This window comes from Mastomys coucha, unplaced genomic scaffold, assembly GCF_008632895.1.
Source record: "Mastomys coucha isolate ucsf_1 unplaced genomic scaffold, UCSF_Mcou_1 pScaffold22, whole genome shotgun sequence".
In the NCBI taxonomy this organism is placed as follows: Eukaryota; Metazoa; Chordata; class Mammalia; order Rodentia; family Muridae; genus Mastomys; species Mastomys coucha.
In genome coordinates, this window is record NW_022196905.1 from 255,716,693 (window position 1) to 255,738,063 (window position 21,371).

General features: G+C 51.7%; 1 protein-coding gene across 1 annotated transcript in view; it reads left to right on the plus strand.

Moving 5' to 3' along the window:
* Cmip (c-Maf inducing protein) overlaps positions 1 to 21,371 on the plus strand; it is a 206,451-nt gene that overhangs the window by 103,012 nt on the left and 82,068 nt on the right. The window contains exon 2 of the mRNA XM_031341528.1: positions 20,783 to 20,908. Coding sequence (XP_031197388.1) covers positions 20,783 to 20,908 — 126 coding nt within the window. The remainder of the gene's footprint in view (positions 1 to 20,782; positions 20,909 to 21,371) is intronic.

Consider the following 21,371-nt stretch of genomic DNA (forward strand, 5'->3'; position numbering starts at 1 on the left):
TGTGTGTGTGTGTGCAGGCCTGATGAAGTGTAGCCTTGCCCAACCCAGAGCCATCTTCAACTCTCCCTACTAACCCCTTTGCTTCCGGATTGTGCCCCCACTAGTCTCTCCTTGGCCTCCCATTGCCTGGTCCTTCTCTTCTTGTTTTCATGGCACCAACAACCTTCTAAATATTCTCGTGGGCGGGACAGAGACCAGAATGTGTTTCTGTACTCAACCCAGGGACTCTGGGGCTGGCCTTGGGGCAACTATGACTTATTCAGCGCTAGATGGCTTTTTAAAGCTAGAAGTTACAAAGAGGCCCATTTTGCAGGTATGAAGGCTGAAGTCCGTCAGGGGCCCAGCCCCTTCTGACGGCAGAGTTCCCGCAGAGTCTGGAAAGTTCTTGGCAATTGCAGAGAGAGTGAGGAGGAGGAGGTCCTGCCTCACTATGGCTCTGCCTGTGGGTTCCCTGCTATGGTCAGGGTGTTTGACTCTCCCCACACTCCTGGCTCCTTCTCCCCCACTGCCTCTGGCTGCATGCCTGCCCTCTGCAGGGGCACTGGGAGCTACCTTGATCCCCCACTCTGAGCAAGGAGCTCTTCAGCACGGGCCCTGCCATCTACTCGTGGCCTGTGTCCTATCACCATATGGCAAGGGCCCAGGGCAAGGGCACCATGCTTCAGCAGTGAGTCACTCCCTCTGTGTGCCAGGCAGGAGCTCCAGGGGAGGGGGTGATCCCACCGAGTGAAGGCCCAGAGGGAGGCACGGCTCTTGGCTGGCCGGGGAAGAGGGGGGGAGAGCGGAAACTTTTACATTCGTTCCTGGCTTTCCAGCAAGTTCGTGGTGATCAGCTCCCAGATCAACAACAGTCCAAACCGTGGCTCTCTCTCTGTGAGGAGACAGAAGCCACAAGTAAGGCAGGGCTGAATTTGGCTACATGAACAAAGTGACCTTTGAGCACAGGAAAATGACAAACAAACTGGCCTTTCCATCAGTTAGACTGGAAAGCCCATGATGCTACCAGTGAGATTCAGCATAACTGACAAGGGATGGGTTAAGTGGCCTTCATACGGAAAGAGCAAGGGGAAGTCAATAAGAAGCTGTGACCACCTCAGGGGGAAACACACACAGGGCAGGAAGACAAGGGTCTACAGGCCTTGGCAGTGTGAAAGACCATTCAGCTTCTTGAGAGCATTGACGCAGGTGAAGCAAACAGGAGGTACAACTCTGAGGAAACTAGCAGAGACTCAGTGTGACAGTGAGCTTAGCCAGGAAGGGGCTCTTATAATATTCTTCCCCCTTTCCCCCTGACTCATATCCTTTTGTATTTTTTCCGTCATTGCTTTGGTAAAACACTTTGACCAGAAGCAATATAGGGAAGTGGGGCTTGAGGCTTACAATTCTAGTTACAGCCCATCATCGAGGGAGAGCGAAGGTAGGAATGCAAGCTGCTGGTCATGTCAGCAGTACACAGAGAATGGAGAGAAATGATGAACCCACATTGCCTGTTTGCCAGCTTTCAGCTGGCAGTCTCAAGCCACATATAGTGCAGAAACCCCCTGCCTAGGGAATGGCCCTGCCCACAATGGGCTGGGTCTGTCTACATCTGTAATTTCGGTAAATCTCCACATACACTAACCTGATCTAGGCAGTCCTCAGTGAGGATCTCCTCTTAGGTAGCTTTATGTTATAGCAAGTTGATGTCCTCGCACCCTCTGGGTCCTGCCTCTTGTTACTGTTGCTCCTCCTCCTACTCAGGCCCCTGAGGGTGGAGCAGCGCTGCTCGTGAGCACCTCCTGTGTCCTGGGCTTCTATAACGTCTTCTCCTCCATGGTGCCCTATTGATGCCTGCTATGGGTCGTAGAGCTGTAACCTACACCCAGGGCCTGTGCTAAGTCTCTGAATGTGAGGTCGGCTAAGAGGGGTCAAATGTTCCATGAGAGCTTCATGTACACTGTAGTCATGTCCCCTTTCCCAGGCAGACATCACCACGGTCAATGAGCTTAGTCTCATGAGGGATTTTTGTTGTCTGGAAGGTGGGAACATGAGGAGTATATATGTGTGTGTGTCTGTGTCTTTGTCTATCTGTGTCTGTCCGTCCACACTAGGTGCTCATAAGGTGCCATGTGCTATCTATGGTCTCCTTTAAAGACATGGCGGTTGTCTTTGAAGAGCCCTAGGCCACATTGGCTTGTAGGGGTCTCTGTGATTCAGCCACATTTCCCTAAATCACCGAAGCTAGTGGCTACCCCACAACTGAGACACATGGTTTCCATGTTGATCCAGTCCTTCAGGCCCCTCTGGGCCCTGGAAGGAGGAAAGGAGTGCCTGCTTCGTATAAACAGTGTCTTGTCCAAGGGGCTGCTCAGAAGCATTGCTGGGCAGAGCGACCCTCCTTATCTCCAGACCCCATGCCACCATCATGCCTCCTCCAAGTAGGTTATCTGTCCTGCTACCAGCAACCAGCAATCTGCTTCTTTCCACCTTGTCTATCATGTGCCAGGAGCCTTTCAGGGTGACCCATGATCCAGTGTCCTCAAGCAAAGGGAGCAGACTGATTTGTGTCACCTGGACCCCCTCTAGGGAGCCTGTCCATAGTCGTTTGGTAAACAGGAATTATATTGGCCACTCCTAACTTCAGGCTTTTCAATGTGGCTGGCCTTCCAAGAATATAGGAGGAAAGGGGAGGGAGGAGGAACTCCACCGTCAAATTCCTGCTGGGCATGACCTTAGCCAGGCCAGGAGCTTGTGTCCTTAAAAGGATGTAGTGACATACACCTGCCCCATATTCCATTTGCCCCATGCCTGGCTTAGCTTCACCCAGCAGAGGGGGACGTGGCTTGCGTGTGTGTCCCATTCAGAGACCTGGCCAACTGTGTCTTGGCATCCTGGACTCTCAAGCCAGGAGTCTCTGCATTCATGGTAAGGCATCCCTAGCCTCTTATTCTAGCAAGGTGTGGATCTGCGTGTAACCAATCCTTTAGGGTTGCTGGGCCCTGGTCCAGCTCCCAAAGTTCCACCCGCTGCCTTAGCTTTCCATCTTCCAGAAGTCGCGCTCCTGGGTCTCTGTGCAGTTAGTCACACAGCATTCTTGACGGTCTAGCCTTCTCTTAGTGACTTTGAGGTTTATTCTACCTAGCCTTGGGCAGGCTCCCTTTCTCTTTCTGGATCCTCTGACACACCCTTTCTTTGGATCCAGGGACCTAAGTGCATGCTCTCCCCAGGTAGATATTGTCTCCTTGGATCTCCAGAGCTGGGCGCTCATTCCCAGGTCTTGTCTGGAGTAATAAGATCTCCATGTTGTGTAGGAATGGAGTCTGCCTTGGAAAAAGCTCCTCTTCTGAGCTGGCCGTATGTGCTACTTAACAGTCTCAAAATCTCTACTGGCTGGTTTCTAGCTTCAGACAGCACAAAGCAAATGGGAGCCAGTGGTCCTTGAATGAACACAGTGCACATCCATTGTCTTTGTCAATAACATTCCTGGGCAGTGGGCCTTCTCTTACTAGAGCTCAGCCTCTGTGTCCCCTGGCTCAGGTTGCCCCACCTGCCCAATCAGAATTTGCCCCTCATGAATCTTATTCCCAATGCATACTCTTTTCTGATGGCCGCTTGCCTCATGGGTTTCAGGATTCCAGCGTTAGCAGAGGCCAAGGTCCCTGACCGTGGTTGTGAAATGGGCGATGATTCTCATAGAAGGTAACAGCAGCTCTTCTATAAAGTGAGCGACCAGCCCAAGCCAGTTTGCCTGGGACTTCCCTGCGTTGCTATGCAGAGTCCTGCTTTGGGAAGCCCCTCAATCTCCCACATGTCAATCTCCCTCATGTCCAAGTTTCTCTGAGTGCCAAATGGGAGGGAAATGTAAACACACAGCATAGAATCCAGTGGCCTCTGGCCCTCATTATCAAGGCTGTAATTGGTGAGGCGGAAAGCACATTTAAAGAGTAATGAGGTTGCAACTGCTGGCTTTTGAAATGAAGCCATGGGATCAGCAGGGTCCTCTTTGAGATAGTCAGGGTCTCCTATAGCCCAGGCTGGCCTTCATCTTGCTCAGTAGCCAGGGCTGGCCTTGAACTCCTGATCTTCCTGCCTCCACCTCTCTAAGTGTAGTATTAAGACTACACAGGCATGCCCCAAGCCTGCATAGGTGGAGAGGAACTCGTCCTTCAGTTGGGGTCAGATTGAGGGCATCTGGTTTCCACTTTTTGTAGTTGGAAAGAAGGCGTACTTTGTAGTTTTGAAAGCCAGGGCGAAGCCACCTATTAATAATTTTACAGAAAACAGTTCTGTGGATTGATTGGGGGGTGGGGTGGGCCAGGTGATAGGCAGGTGTGGCAGTGCCCATCCACCGTGGACTAGGCTGAAGGTGGAGAGAAGCAGACCCACCACCTGCATTAGTGGGAGGTCTTGTTTCTCTTTGGGAACGGACTTACAGGCAGGAGACAGAGGGGAGGAGCTAGAGGGGAGAAGTTGGAAATTCCAGTACTGTTTTGACAAGCTGGCCATGCAGACCTCAAGACAGCCCACCTGCTTTCCTTAGAAGCTCCTATCTCTCTGTTCTCCACTCTCGGGGAGTAACCTAGCACTCTTGCTGGGAACAGAGTGGATGCACTCCTTCAGAGATGCCTCTGGCAGACAGAAAGATTGACAGTGCAGGTGACTCAGTGCTCAGTCCCCTGTCCCTCAGGCAAGTGACAGTGACTCCAGCTTCTCCCCCCCCCCCCCCCACACACACACACTCCAGTCTCCTGCTTTGTAAGATGTGTGTTGTTCCTGGTGGCTGTGACAGGGAAGTCAGTTGATGTCATCCAAGCCTTCCGTGTAGCATCTGGCCTGGGATTCAGGTTGAGCGCAGCTTCAGACAGCAGGACCTCTGGCTTTGATGTTCCCTTCCCCTTTCCTATTCTCTGTCAATTTCCTAGGGTACGTTGTAGTAACCCCAAACCTGCGCTTGGCCTGAGACAGCAACCCAAGCTGTAGAGGCTGGCCTTTAAGTTAAAATCAGCTAAACTGAGGTGTTCTGTTTCGCTAGTCACAAATGGCCACATTCTAAGTACTCAGACGTTGACTGGGAGAATGGCGAGGTTGGTGGGTTCTTGCCGGTCATGCATGAGTCACTGGGTTCCCCTCCAGCCCTGTGTATAAATGGTGGTGCATGCCTCTGAAGCTTAGCACTTGAGAAGGGGGAGGCAGGAGGGTCAAGTATGAGGATTCATGGTCATCTTTAACTATGTAGTGAGTTAAACTGGGTAGCACATATAGGACTTTCCCCACTGTTCTAGAAAGTTCCTGGGCCACGCTGATCTGTAGACTCCCCACCCTGCTCCTGCACCAGCCAAGAGCGCTGACCTTTATTATCTCCTGGTGGCTGTGTATTCTTTGTTATCAGGTCTGCTGGTGACCGTGTGGCCCCCTTGGTCCAGACTGCCAGTCCATCCTGGGACTGCCCTGGCTTGGCACCGTCAGCCTTCACAGCCCCAGGAGTTCCGCTAGCTGGCAGGAGGATGTGGCAGGGATTCCAGGCCTGGCACCTGGCATGTCACTAAGCAAGACCGGCAAAGCCTGAGATTGTTCCGGCCCCGCCCTGACAGCTCAGGATGTCGGCTAGTACTTCAGAGAAAGGCAGTGGCTTAGCGGGAACTAGGAAGCTGGAGGAAGCTTTACTGGACAGCTGGAAAATTCTAGTTGTTCATCAGGTGAAAGAGGAGGGGAGATGGTGGAGATTCTCTAAGAACATGGCATTGGTGTTGGCTGAGGACCCTCTCTGGCTGTACCTGCTCGTCTCTTATATGCCTGATGCTGTACTATGGGGACATGGTGGGTCTAAGTCAGGTGCCATCCCTGCTCTTTGGGGCTCACTGAGCAGCAGGACAAACAGATGCACAAAGAGGCCATGGTGTAGCTGGTGACACCGAGTGCTAGGACCAGCACATTGACCTACAAGAGAGGGACCATGTCATCGCTTTAGGACCTACACAGTGGTGCCTGTGAAGTGGTTACTGGCACCAGCCGCAGGGCATCATCAAATAATGGGGTCATTGCTGCTCATTCCTGTTTCTTTGAGAAGGGCACTGTTTGTTGCCTTTTGATAGAGATGGTAGCAATGCCTGCTGCTTCTGGAATGTTCTCAGAGTTACCACCTGATTGCTAGCCGAGATTAATCGAGCACTTAACTCTGAGGTGAACACGTCTGACCCTTTCCCCCATTGCATCTTCCCCACCAAGACTGTCCCTGTTCTTCAGAAGAGGGAAACTGAGGCAAGCTATCAGGCTGGTATCAGCCTGGGACAGCAGCAGCCTGGGAAGCTGAGGGTTTCCTGGGAGTTCTGCCAGGCCCCGAGCATTGTGAGAGGGTGGGACTGAGTGACCTTCAGAAAACTTCCTCAAGCTCCATGTCACCATCCCCGACCGCTATGCAGGTACATGTTCCATACCAGGGATAGTAACAAATTCAGAGGAGAGAGATCAGGCCCCAGAGGAACACATGGGTCTCTAGAGCGGTGATGTCAACCCCGGAGGGATGGTCCCCCAGGACTGACTTCATCAGAGCCACAGTAAACAGATGAAGCCCTTGGGGCTGCAGCCAGGGTCCGCTGCTCATCCTGCCTCACTCACTTGCACACGGTCCTATGGATGGGCTTACTGCCTGACAGGCTGAGCCAAGCAACAGGCTCCTGTGTCATGTGCTGAGCAGGATCAGATCTAGGGTCAAGTTGTGTCCTGTCCAGAGAGTGGGCTTCGGGTCTAATGGGGCTCTGGGGCTGGAACAATGCCAGTCTTTTAGGGTGGGTGGGAAGGAGGTTCCTACCCACGGCTATTGCTCCACATACACTTAGGTAGGTGGTACAGGCTGGTCAGCTGCTACGTTGAGAAAGGAGACATTCTTCACTAAGCCAATTCCCTAAGTGCCAGCATGTAAGGTGGTGTCACATGCTAGTATCTGCCATCAGCCAAGACGACTGGGAAGACACCCGCTTTCAAGGGAAGTTGAGCTGTGTCTTCAGACTGGCGAAATACAATAAAATGTACTGGATGTTGCTCACGACACTGAGGTGCGCAAGGGCACACAGCTGGAGAGAGACTCCACCAGGAGGATTTGAATGTGTGCATGTGTGCCCTATACTTGGAGCCTAGTGTCTTTTAAATTTTTGTGGGCTTTGTTTTTTTGTTTTGGGTTTTTTTTTTTTGGCATTTTATTTGGTTTATTTGTGTGTATGCACATGTGTGTCATATCACACAATTGGAAGTCAGAGGACAGCTTTTGAGGGGTCAGTTTTCTTTGTCTCTTCGTGCAGATCCCAGGAACTGGAACTCGGGTCCTGAGGCTTGGTGGCAGGTGCCTTTGCCTGCTGAGCCATCTTGTCCTGGAACCACAGCCTCTGCCTCACTTCTGAGGTCTATCTGACCCCACTCGCGTTGTCTTCACTGCCTGAGGTGGTAGAGAGAGTAGGTAGGAAGGGCCTAGGTGGGGAATCAGAAGTGTGGGTCCCCACAGCTCAGTACAACATGTTCTGGCTCCTCCCTTCTCCTTAGACTGATCTTTCCCCATCCGTGAGATGAGAGAGAGTTCAGATGAGAACTGGAACAAGAGGATGCATGCTTGCGATCCCTGTTTTCCACAGGTGGAGGGAGGCAGGAGGCTCAGGGGTTAAAAGTTACCCTCACCTACACAGTTTCAGACCTTCCTTGGCTTCATGAGACCTTAAGCCTTAAGAAGCAAACAAACATCTGGGGTTTCCACGAAGGAAATGAAGGTGTGACACTGCCGCTCCCATGGGAAGGTCTCTGGGTGGTGGGGTCATCTGTCACAAGGTAGGGGGTTGCCTGCTCTCTGGGTTCTACCCTTTTGAAGTAGATTTTAGGAACTCAAGAGTCTCTGTGATATCTATGGTAGACCCTGATGGGGAAACCAAGGCACTGAAGGGGTAGAACCACCTCACATCAAACTGCCCAGAGTCGAGGGTGGACCTCAGGAAATCTTGTTCCCAGGGCCTTTCCATTCCTGCCCTTTGCTTTTCTCTTCAGGGCCTCCTTCCACCAGCCGCCGCAGCCCTATAGCTATCTCCTAATTGTAATTTCTCCCAGGGTGTTTGCTTGCAGCTGGCCAGGCCCTTCCAGCAAAAGCCAGACCTGACTAGCGGATTGTAAAAGCCTCTAAGTCAGTCAGGCTGAAGGAGTGGGCACCCAGAAGCCTCCTCCACATTCAAAGCCTGCCCGAAAAGCACCTGTAACCTGCTTCCTGAGTCACCACTGCACCCTGGGGCCTTGTTCGTGAACAGAAATCCTCCAAGGCTACTACTTTCTAGCAAGCTTACTCCTGAACATGGCTCAGGGCTGCAGGTAGAAGTGTCCCCAGGAGGAATCTGCCCTGTGCAGGATGGCCCCACAGGGCCCCCTTCTCTCATGCTGAACACTGCCCTACACGGTTTGAGTGCCCCTAGACAATGGAGCTAGGGCAGGTGTGGGACTCTAATGCTGTCCTCAGGACAATAGTGCTTGACAGCTGGAAGGTGACCCAGTGAAAACTCAGAGCAGCATGCTTAGGGACAGCAGCTCTCCACTGCTAGAGAGCTCCTGACGGTGGCAGTGTGCAGCAAGCAGTGCTCGGGCTCCTCTTCCTTCATCTGCTTAGTGGTCAGATGGACGAGGTGTTTGGGTTGGAACTGATTTGAAAAATTTCTAGTGGGCTCTGCCCCTAGGAGGATAAATGCTGGCTGTCATAGTCTGTGCCCTTGGCCATCTGATCAGTCAGTGAAGGAGGGGAGTGTTCCTAATGCTGTGTTTCTTTTGTTTTCACATTGATGGTGACAGCCTTGGGAAGTCCTCGAGCCTGTGTGATTGTCCCCTAATCCCTCAGGTTGGGCCCTGGGCTGTTCCTCCAGCTGAGGACCCTATGGCGCAAAAAGCCAGTCCTGTTCTGATGCTCTTACTCAGTTTAGGATTGATTAGCCATCAATCTGTTCTTGTGGCTCCCTGAGCAGCATCTGAGTTCTCCATCAGCATCCAGTTTGGTTTTTAAAACTAAAATCATGGGCTGAGGGAGACAACTCCATTGGTAAAGTGTTTACTGCACAAATGGGAAGATCTGAGTTCTATCCCAACCAAATGACCTTAATCCTGGGGACCAGCAGGACCCTGGCACTGGGGCGTCAAATTCATGGGAGACATTGAGTGAGCAGCCAGCCAGGCGGTGGATGTAGCAGTGAAGAGAATTAGGTAAATTCAGGGAGACAACGTGGGGAGGGGAGATTTGGAGTTCGGCTCATGTGTTGGAGGTAAGGAGTTGTTTCTTGTGTATGGATGTGTCCCTGGTGCCTGGGTCACACCAGCTGTGCCCCCACAGGAAGTACTCAATAAATATTTGGCAGTCTAGCCAGCTGCGCATGAAGAGAGGGAGGCGTGCTCTCAAGTCAGCAAGTGGGTGCCTGATGTCAAGCCAAGTGTGGGGCAGCCTTCACATAGACATCCCTTCTCCGTCATCGAGAGGGCTCTGGCTAGAGTGGCCATAGAGGGTCCTGTGGGTGCCAGTAGAACTAGAGGCACAGTGGGCTGATGACGGATCTACCTGATGTGATGACACAGGCCTCCCAGAGCCCACGTATTTGAAATCCATTTGTGTCACCCTGTGGAGACTTCTAGAGCCACCCGTTGTCTCATGACTCTCAGGAAGTGGTCTTTGAAGACATATCACGAAACTTTGGTTCTTTTCTGCTACTCAAGAGGTGCTGGCAGCTGTGCACGGGGCCAGCTGTGTCTGGATCCCACACCTGTTGTCTTCTGTGATCCTCAAAGTTCAAGTTCCAGAAGGGAGGTTTCATAGGGGTGGATAAAGGAAGCTAGGGGGCGGAGGATGCAGGAGAGATGGCTGGATTTAAATTCCTGGTGTCCTGGAATTCTCTGTGTCCATTTTGGCCTGTTGGGATCTGGGAGTTACCAACCATTTGCAAGATGTGCAGGGTGGGTCATGTGAGGTAGCATGTGTGACTGGCTGGGGGGTTGCCTCTTTTTTTTTTTTTTTTTTTTGATGTCTTCCATTAGACTGGATAATACCAGTTACCTGGTCTCGATTCTAGATAACTGGGGCTGGGTAGAGGGGTTTTGTATATGAAAAGGAAACCCGTGTAACTTGGTCCAAGGGCTTTGCACATTGTCCTGGTTCTAATTGGTACCTTCTTGTGTCCTTTCAGACACTGAGTAGTTTTCAAGTGTGTAAGGCTATGTTTCTATGGCTAGAAACCATGCAGATAAATGGAGGAGGCGACTGATCTGAGTCTTGGTCACATAGCTACTCCCTCTCAGTGGCTGGCACCTGAGCTGCCACCTTCAAAGTCCTTTCCCTTTCAAGCTGTTAGCAGTCTTTCTAGGTTTCATTGGTCCCTTGATGTGGACACTGTTCTTATCCCCATTTCATCAGTGTCAAAATTCAGAGTCCAGAAGTCAGGGAGAGCCATCAAAGGGTGCTGAAGATCTATCTAAGCAATGTGCTACATTCTAGAACTTCTCTCAAGCCCCTTGCCTTCTTAACATGCCCCCGCATATTTCTACGTGCCTTGCCATGAGTTTTCTTGGAGATAATCCCAGGGTCTGCGCAGGAGCACCTAACATTGTGTACATAGGCTTAGTTCCCTCGGCACCCATTGTCACCCATCCTGGAAGCCCTGGCTTGAAGCCTACAGCTCGAGGAAAGACCCGCCAGGGACTTCCCATGCATGAAACACACACCGGCTCCTGAATCCAGCTCGGCTTTGCCAAGAACCGTAGAGAAACATTGAGTTTATTTGTCTAAGAGTCTGCCCTGCTGGCCTCAGCTTCCGGAGAACCCAGCTTTGTAGAGTGAAGGTCCTGTGAGACAGGAGGCCACCAGGGTCAGACAGAGGGAGGCCCTTGGGACATGAGAAGGGACTGGTGGTGCTTGTGTGCTGTGAGAGCTGACACCCCCCAGGGCTCCCATCCAGGTGGCAGAAGAGGAAGCACCCACACTATTTTGTTTTTTATAGGCAACATCTCATGTAGCCTAGGCTGACCTTGAACTTTTGATTCTCTTGTCTCCTCCTGAGAGTCACATTGCAACCATGCACAGTGTGCTGTGTGCAGTTTATGTGTTTCTAAGCCCACAGCCCAGGGCTCCATGCATGCTAGTAGAACATTCTACTCACTGAGCCATATCCTCAGTCCTGTTTCTTTTTATTTCAGCCAGGAAAAGCCCACAAACTGTCCTTCTGGATGCTTCTCCTCTCTCAACCCATTTCTCCCTGATAGGATTAAATCTTAAGATTCTGGGGTTGGGGACTTAGCTCAGTGGTAGAGCGCTTGCCTAGCAAGCACAAGGCCCTGGGTTCGGTCCTCAGCTCTGGAAGAAAAAAAAAAAAGACAAAATAAGATTCTTTGTGGTGGACATGGGGCTGGCAAGCTGCTCTCTGAGGTCAAAAGTTTCTCTTCACAGTCTTTTTACGTCCCTGTCACCTCAAGGGTCCAGAGATGGAGGCAGGAGGATCAGAAGTTGTTCAAGGTCTTCCTTGACTACCTAGTGAGTTCAAGACTGTAGACAAGACTAGCCTGGGCTACCTGAGACTCTGTCTTTGTTTATTTGTTTACTTTTGTTTTGTTTTTCACAAGATAGGGTTTCTCTATATAGCCCTGCCAGTCCTGGAACTCACTTTGTAGACCAGGCTGGCCTCAAACTCAGAAATCCGCCTGCCTCCCTCACCTTTAACAAAAGCAGAATAAATTCTTGCTTTAAGTGGTTTGTGAAGTTCTATTTGGTTTCAGCCCACGGATGGGGCAGTCTTTGGTGGCCGCTGGCTGAACATGCATCAGAACTACTAGCCGTCAGCTCTCTATTGCTGTGACAAAACACCATGACCCAGAAACACACTTGGGAGAGGAAAGGGTTTTATATCTGCTTACAACTCTCAGACCACACTCTGTCACTGAAGGAAGTCAGGGCAGGAACCTGGAGGCAGGAGCTGATGCCGAGGCCATGGAGGGGTGCTGCTTACTGCCTTGCTCCCCATGGCTTGCTCAGCATGCTGTCTTATACACCCCAGGACCACATGCTCGGGGATGGCACCACCTATGATATGCTAGGCCCTCCGCCACCAATCACTAAGCAAATAAGATGCTTTATAGACTTGTCTACAGGCCAATCTGATGGCAGGCAACTCCCTCATTCCAAAGAACTCTGTGTCAAGCTGACAGGAAGTGAACCAACGGTTCCTGTCTTCCTTAGCACTCCTGGGGGGATCCCCTGGTGGCTCCCTTTCCTAAGAACATGAGTTCCTTTTTAGCCTGCCAGCCCAGCTTCCTGCCTTTACCTGTCACCTTACTCATTTTCTTGTTCACATTTGTCACAGTTTTTGAATGTCCCACATGCTTTGCATACTTACCTCTCCATTGCCATCATTCTACGGAGAAGTCCACAGGAGCAGGGCTGTGGACCTTCGTCAGACACATACACAATACGGAAACTGAAGTTCCAAAAGACGGGGCTAGCCAGGCCCCAGCCAGAGAGAGGCAGGAGCAAGGTGGCAGGGTGGATTTTTGCATTGCAAGTGTGTGCTTGCTGCCTTTACAGTCCGAGCAGACGCAGAGGAAGGCGGACAGATCGCCTGCTGTCAGAATGTTGGTTTGTGTTGCCGCAGACCTAAATGTAGGCATGGGCAACCAGCAGTTCCCGTGTTTAGAAAGCAATGGAGGCAGTTGTGAACACCTGTGTTCTTTGTCGTTCTACATGTGTTTCCTGTGGGCAGGGACTGGGTGCCAGTTCATCTGCTCTACCTGGCACACGTGGGCTCTGTGTTAGCTGGTCCTGGCACGCACACAGGGGAAACCACAGCAAGGCTGAGAGCCCCTGCTCTGGTCAAGTTCCATCTCTCCAAACCCCTATCCAGAGCAGTAGAACATCTGGATAAAAATCACGAATAGAGTGCATCTTTTCCAGTCATCAAAACTAGCCCAGGGCCTGCCTTCTGCTTAGGTAAAATTCCAGCGAGGAGCCAGAGAGATGACTCAGTGGGCAGTTTGTTAGAGGACCCAGGTTCAGTCCCTAGCACCCAGGTACAAAGCTAGGCATGGTGGGGAAGGAGAGACTCTGGCTCACTGGGCAACCAGCCTCACCTCCTCAGTGACCCAGGAGAGAGCCTGTGTCAGAAAGCAAGGTGGGTGGCTCCTGAGGAGGAAACAGAGGTTGTCCTGTGGCAGCCACACATAGCCACATATGTGAGCATGCCATCCACACACATGCACACTGAAAATGTCAAAGTGAAAAGTCAGTTTGACCGTGATGACATGGGTGGCCATGGGCTGACTCCTGCCCTGTGTCTTCCTTGTGAATTGCCATCAAGTGAGGGTAAGCTGTGAACCTTAAGGGACAATAGAGGTCGTAAGCCAAGTGCTTGTCTGATCAGCTCTCTGCTGAACTGAGGGGCTGCAGCACTGCTGAGCCCCAGCTCCACTACTTGGGGAGCCCTGCAGTCCCCATACCTCCCAGAGTCTCCCCCAGCCCCACCCCACTCTATTTTCTAGCAGGCGGTCTTGTTGGCGGGCATCGTCCCTTCTGTGATTGTGGGGGCCTGTGAACAGGCTACAACCACACACTGAGCCATTCTGGCATGCTGAGCAGAGTGAGGGATGTGAGCCTGCCCCTGGAGTCATAGATCTCACATCTGGGTCATCCCAGCATCCCTGCTTTTCCAAGTGGATGAGGCTAGCTCTGGGAGAAACCTCCTGTCTCCTGGAGGCTGAGCCATATGGCTTTGTTTAGGAACGGGCCTGGGGACTTTCCCCCAAATTTGTCCTCTGGGAAATTTCTGCAGAAATTGTATGATGTTTCCATTGAATCGAGGGTTACAGCCAAGGGCAGCGCTTAGACATTCTTAGAATGGGTGGTGCTGGAGGCAAAGCTGAAGGGCTCAGCGCCTCTCAGTGGGACCCAGGGCTAGTGGATGCCACAGAGAGCAACTTTTATTCATGCACACCTAGAACTCTTGTGCCTGTCAGAGAGTTCCTTTGCTGGAGCAGTCAGCTTAAAGAAGAAAGGGTTCGTGTGTTTGTGGACTTCAGGTCATGGTCATGCAGCCATGTTACTTTGGGCCTCTGATGAGGCAGAACCGTGCAGGAGCATCTGAAAAAGCAAATCTGTTCACTTCAGGAAGCAGGGGGACAAGGGACAAGAACACATCCCCAGTGCCCTCTGCCTTTCTTCTTATAGGCTCCATTGCCAGCGTGTAACAGTGTATAGGTCCCAATGGTCCTGCTGGGGAGAAGAGAGGTTCAAGGTCAGGGTCATCCCCAAGTTCATGAAAGTCCAGAGCGGGGTTCTCTGTTCCTGTACTGTTGAGAGCTCACTTTGCTGTGCATGATGTATATGCTCTGGGCCCCGAACCTTCTTTTTTTTCCTTAGAAGAGGTCCCAGTGGGGCCTCCCCCAGGGTCCCTTGGAACTGTAGGGAGTTCAGATCCCTCCTGCCTGGCTGTTACTGTTCTTAGACATGTCTGTGGATTCTGGGTAGAATGGAGCTGACTTGGAGACATCTTTGAGTCACTCATCAACCATTTCAGTGGCAAAGAACGGCACATGTTGGGACAGATGCCCAAGTGCCAGGCCCAGGGACCAAATTCCCACCCTTCCCATGCCCGCAGAGAAGATGGGTCTTGGAAGGGTTGGGATATGGAAATAGCCAGTCTTGGCTCTGTTACTAAACTTCTTGAGGCATTTAGCCATAAAAGGGGGCAGCTGCCGCGGCTGGCTTCTTGATTAATGAGCCCCCCTGTATGCCTCCTCACTGTCCTCATAGAAGGGATGGCCCTGCTTCAGGCCCGGCTACAGGTCTGGTTTTTTAAGACAGGGGTCCAACTGTAGTGTAGCTGCTGTTATAGGTGTGCAGGGACCCCGCAGCTGTGCAGCAGTGGGAGACCAGACCCCGGAACCTGCTGGCCTTAGCCTGTTCTTCATGATGCACACTGTCCTGGACTTGGTAAGCTGCCCAGGACTGTCTAGGTCTCTATGTTGCTGGTTACAAGACTGGATCATGGTGGGAAGCAGGAAGCCTGTGACCTGTCATATCCTCTCTCTCCATTTCCTCAGGGTGACTACAGCTCCCTTGCTTGCCATGGCATTGTAGTATGGTTGAGGGAAGTCAAGCACTGAGCTGGGGCTAGAGTGGTTATGGGGGGTGGGGGGGATGACTATGCTTAGTGGGGGTGGGGCTTGTGGTGGGTGGGATTTGGGGGGTGCTTTGGGCATAAGGCCAGACAGAGTGGGATCCGGTGGGTGGAGACTGTGTTTGTGATGTAGGTATCTAACTGTCATCCCATTGGAAAGATAATAGGACAAAGGCTTTTCACTGTCGTGGGAGAAAAGGAGGTCCAAGTGGCCATGAGTAGGTAGAGCATGTAGATGATGCACACAGTGGGGCATATTCAGCCACAAACAGGGGTGAGGCAGGGCCTCAGCTCTGAGCCTGTGTAGCAGTGTTCTGAATAGGCAGATTCCCACAGGCAGAATGTGATGGGCAGGTGATGGTGTTTTCCTGCCAGGTGTTGGCTTCTTGGCATGATGGGTGTCCCCCTGCATCTCGGAGACTTCTTTACTATCCCTGGCAGAACGACCATGGAGAACCCAAAAGTGATACTGTCCTTGACTTTCTCAGTGTTGCCTGGCCACCTGCGCTGGAAGGGGCTTTCCACCGTGTCACTCCCGGAGACCAGAGCAGAGCTTCCTACCGCCGTGCCAGCATGATGGCGCCAAAGGACCCTGCTCTGCGACTCAGCTTCCCTCGAGGGATGACTCAAGTCCCACTTAGCCGGCTGCCGGAGTGACAACCAGCCCTTTGCTTACAACTCCGGGCCAGGATGAGAGGCTTCTGCAGTACTTAGCGGCTCCAGTCTGGAGTGGCTGATAGAGGGACTTTCCAGTTAGGCTTTTCCTTTTGGGGTGTGGGAGCCCCCCATCCCACTGGAACGCGTGTCTTGAGTCAGCCTAGAGTCTCGTCCTGGGGGCTGAAGGCTCATGAGTCATGTGCTCATCACCATGGAAACCAGCGGCGATAGGCTGGGATGGCAGAGCTGATCTCTGAAAGACAGGATGGTGAAGGCTGTCAGATGAGCACCCCACTGGATGAGAAGCCTGAGAAAGCAGATAATTAATGTAAACATTAGCTCTGAAGGACTGGTGAGGGACCCTCCAGCCACCTGCACTGTCTCCCATTCAGGCCTTGGATGCTTTTGAGCTGGGCTTATCCCAGAATTCTAGAGGACGTTTTCTGGAAAACTCAGGCCCTCTTACACGAGCCAATATTAGTCCCATAGCAGAACACTTCCACAGCTCAGAGATCTGTCCCCACCTCCCACAAGAAGGCAGTGTCCCCAATACACAACTCACAGTGTCCCAGAAGGCTGCATCCCAAGAGCCAGGACCTCGGGTGGTGGATGTCTGGGTCCTCGGCACCCAGCTCATGCTGACCCAACATAGTGCTCAGTTCAGAAACCCTAGTGCCAAACCCACCTTGATAGAACGTGGCCGGAGAGTAGTGCCTGGCTGAGACAGCAGTGGGTCCCTCATTTCTGGCCAGGGCTCCCAGGACTCCTTAATATCTCTCTAATGAGAGTAATTTGGCAACAGCAGAAAACACGCTCTAACCCTTTGTCCCAGTAATTCCATTTCTGGGAATCTGGCCTAAAGAAATAATCCTAAATATAGGCTAGAAAAACAGGCTTCACAAGGATGTTCACTTCGGAGTTGTTTATCGCTCATGCAAAGCAGAACGGCCTTTCTGTCAACGGCAGAAAGGGCGGGAGCAGAGAGAAGCTCGGAGTGGATGCTCATAGGTACAGCACAAGCAAATTCTTTGATTTGGGACTCAGCAAAAAAAAAAAAAAAATTATGTTTAGGGCCGGTGGGATGACTCATCGTGTAAAGGCGGCAAGCCTGACGTAAAGGCAGCAAGCTTGATGACCCGAGCGTGATCCCTGGGTGGAAGGAGAGAACTGACTCCCACAAGTTGATTGCTACATATAAACTGAATGTGTGTATGTGTATACATGTACACGCATGTACACAATAGATAAAGAGTAATACAAGTTACAGTTAGGACTAGTCAGGAGAACCTGAGGGATGGTTCAGTGGGTAAGAGACCTAGTTTTACAAGCACAAGGACATGGGTTTGAATCCCCAACATTCATATAAAGGCCAGGCATGGCAGCACACATCTGCAACTCCAGTGTCTCAGAAGAGACAGGTTGAGCCCCATAGCGCAGAAGCCAAATCAGTCTAGACAAAAAGCAAGCCAGCTGCAGGCTTGTGAGACCCTAACTCAAGGGGGTGAGCAGAAAGCAATAACTTTATCATGGCCACCCGATGTCCTCTGGCCTCTGTATACCTGTGCATGGCACGTGTACACAGCACAGCATAATCTGTGTACACAGTACACAGATGCAGAGTTACATACGGTTAAAATTAAAGTGAAAGAAATATATTGGAGTATTAATAGATGTCTTTGTGTGTGTGTGTGTGTGTGTGTGTGAGAGAGAGAGAGAGAGAGAGAGAGAGAGAGAGAGAGAGAGGGGGAGGGAGGGAGGGAAGGAGGGGGAGAATGAACCTAGATTCTCGAACATGATAGCCAAGCACTTTTCAGTTGTGCTGTATCCCTGGCCCTCTTACATTTTATATCATGGCTATATCTCACCTGCCCAGTCTGGCTTTGAACTCACCCTGTAGTCCTGACAAGTCTTGAATTAGTAATCTTGCCTCAGCCCCCTGGGTTTATAGGCTTGAACCTCCAGGCTTGGTTCCTGAGTGATCTTGATTTAATTTTATCCATGGGCTTAGATTCTGTCCCTCACCTTCCCACGCTGCATTTGTTAGTCAAGTGTGAGTTGTCATTTACATACAGTGACATCCACCGATTAGTGTGCAGCTCCAGGCTCCTGATAGATGGTACCACCCTGGGGAACAGCCATTTGGGGTGAGCTGGTTCCAGATCACCCCAAATACTCTTGATGGGACTCTTAATGGGAGTCAAGGATACACCGACTCCCATCAGCGCTGTCCACCTCTGCATCCCGGAGCTTCCTGTCTAACTCGGGACAGACCCAGGATGTGATAGCCGCCCATCTGATTGCACCAGGGGTTATGTGGATTCCAGGGTACCCTGGAACCTTGCACTGTGAGCCTGATTCTAGAAAGCCCGTAATCTCTTAGTTGGGCCTGAGAGTTGGCGTTTCCCATTCTCCCTTGGCGGTAGAAAGCCTTGGTTGTCCTACTTTCTGATTCACCTCTTCTCTGCTGGTGACTCTGGTTCCTGTGTCACCGTTGCTGTGGGTAGCATGGTCTCAGTGGGTGGGACACATCTACTCCCACATGTCTTCGAATTTCCTGTGCCTGTGAGGACCCTCTGGGCACAGAGGCTGTTGTCAATGTAGCTTAACCTGCAGAGACCACTGAGGAGCCTTGTGTGTAGAGGAGAGCAGAGATGAGAACAGTATCCTTTGTGCCTCACCACTTTGCCTGTCTATAGTGTTCTATGCTAGTGTGCCAACGTGGCCCTGACCTGGGCACCCAATACTTTTGTATTACTATTGTGGTCCAGGCCCTGGTCAGTCATTTTAGTTTTCCAGTAGCCTCATTGTGTCCCCGGATTCCATAGTAGAATTGTTCATTCTGTCCCCCGAAACCTTCTTTGGCTGGACTTAGGTATTCCTTGTCCTCCATGAGTGCTGGGCACCCTTTTGGGTTTAGACACACAGACTTGTTAGATAGCTCAGGCTGGCCTCACATGCTCAGCCCTCTTGCCTCCGCCTTCTGACTGCTGGAATGGCAGGTGAGCCTTAGGATGCCCGACTTGGGCAGGCATCTTGAGGAACACTTTGTCTTTTCTTGGGTTTTGGAGTTTGGGGAAGAGGACGCTAGAGATAAGCTATAGTCATTCCATCGGTCTCTTCAGTATGTTCCAGATGCTGAGCTAAGTAAGCCCTTGGCAAATTAGATTCCCCTGGAATATTCTCTGCAGTTCTGCTTATGAAATTACCGTCAGAGGAACCAGGTTCAGAGAGGTGCTGTAACTGTCTTAATGACACACAGTAAGGGATTCAAGCATAAGTCTTAATGGCTCTGAAGACTGCTTTGGGCCAAGTGCTGAGTCAGACAGTGGAAAAGCGATCAATCTGGCTTTTAAAAACAACGGGTGCTTATTTATTTATACCCAGCCCTTTCCCAGAAAGCCTTGCTCACAACCTCAACTACAAGCTGCTTTTGGACAGCCAGGCCGGGTTGTAGAATGGAGGAGGCCTGCAGCAACTTCCATGTACAGGGGCGGCTTGCACAGGGCTGGTGGACACTGTGCTCTGCAGGTCTTATCGAAGCCAGCCACCTCCCAACACTGTTCTCCCGGCTCTGTTCTTCCGGCTCTGTTCTTGGTAGCTTCTTCGGTGATGCTGCTAGAATTTCTTGCAGCTCCTTCCCCTTGGGGACGTGGTCCCTAGACCCTAGAAGTGCTACCTGCTACCTAATCTCTGTCTGATCTCTTCCCTCAGCTCTGTCACTCGCTGACCCCAGGCCTTTGCATTAGCCTTGAGTTCATGCTAGGGCCCATCACCATGCCCCGTTTTGATTGCCCTATTCACTATGCCACCCTCCTCTGGAACCCCTCCCCCACGCTTACTCCTTTTATTGGGATGTTCTGTTTGTTGTCCATTCACCCCACTGCACTCCAGTACTATGCAGTACCCACCACGACCCCTAGAATATGCTAGACGCTCAGTGGATACCTGTTGAACCAACCCTACGTTGGCCATTCACTTTCCTTCAGGCTGATGACCATCCGCATCAGGGAGGCTTGAGGCAGTGTAGCCATCAGCTCCCCCCTGCCGCCGCTACATGTCAGTTGGAAAAGAGGAAAACGACCAGAGGCCTAAGTGTCAGTGGTAAAATACTCTCCAGGCCATGGACTTTAAATTGCACCTTCTTGTTGTAGCATAGCATAGTGTACACATTCATTCAGTCTTAGCAGTGGGAAGGTCACCAGAACTGTGTGCTCTGTGGATGGCCCTGCCACCTCCTCCCGAAAGGCATTGCGAAATTCTTCTCCTGGAGCTCCCGGAGCAGTGTGTGCACACGAAGGGTCTGTCGGGAGGTTGCCGGGAGGTTGCCGTTAGTCTTAGCTTGCCTCACGTCTTCACTGATTCTCCTCACCTCTGGCATTTTGGAGGTGGGGTACTGAAGATCCTAGCAGGTTCTGATGGCCGTGTGTTCTCCTGATGCTTCTGAGATAGTGGAACTCTCTTAGAGGCAGTGTGGATGATCGGCCCCACCCCACCCCCACCCACCTACCCCCACCCCCGTCGCTGATCCAGCTTGCCTTTCTCATGCTTTCTCTCAGCACATGCTGTTGAGCCATGTGGTGGTCCAGGCACTGCAGATAGCTAGCATGTGCTCTGTGGACTTTGGGGGTGAAGAAGCAGGATGGGTCAGAGGTCCTGTCAGTAGGCTTCTGTAGAGAGTGACTTCCATGGGATGGACGCCCGAGGAGCCTTTGAAGGATGGTGTGCTGGGGAGGGGTACTGAGATTCAAGCTCTGCCCTGTGCTGCTCTGGCCTGTGATCCCCAGGGAACCCTCACCCTTGACCTGAGGGTTCCCGTGGCTGTGCTTCATTTTGCACCCTGGGTGTAGAATGAATTTCCTCCACAGCCCCTCCCCACAGTGGTATGCTGGCAGCCAAGAGCTGGTCCTTTGGTCCCCAGGTAGCTTCATTTCTGTGTTCACGCTGACTGCTCACCAGCTCTTGTTTTTTTTCTCTCTTCTGTACAGCCTTCTGGGTACATGGAAAACTCGGTCTCCTACAGCGCCATTGAAGACGTTCAGCCGCTATCCTGGGAGAACGCTCCGAAGTACTGTTTACAGCTCACGATCCCTGGAGGGACCGTCCTGCTGCAGGTAGGGAGAGTAAGCATGAGCCAGCAGTTTCTTCCTCCAGTCCCTCTCCTCACCTGCTCCCTCTGTAGATGTTAGCTTTGGTCACACACTTTTAATCCCAGCACTTGGGAGGCAGAGGCAGGCGGATCTCTGAGTTGGAGGCCAGCCTGGTCTACAGAGTGAGTTCCAGGACAGCCAGGGCTACACAGAGAAACCCTGTCTCAGAAAAACCAAAAAAAAGAAAAAAAGAAAATCACGAAGGTATAAACGACTCTCGGGAGTGCTGTGCATGGATTAAGCACCTGCTGCATGCTGCCCACTGTCTAGGTGCCTACTAGTTCTCCTGAGGCTGAAAAACGAATTCTGCAGCCTCTGTTTTGAAAATGGGGAAACTGAGTCCACGGGCCAGGTGTCAAGCCCCGGAATGTGTGAGGCTCGCCCCGTTCTGGATCTTCTCTTTGCTAGACTTGAGTGAGGATGTGCC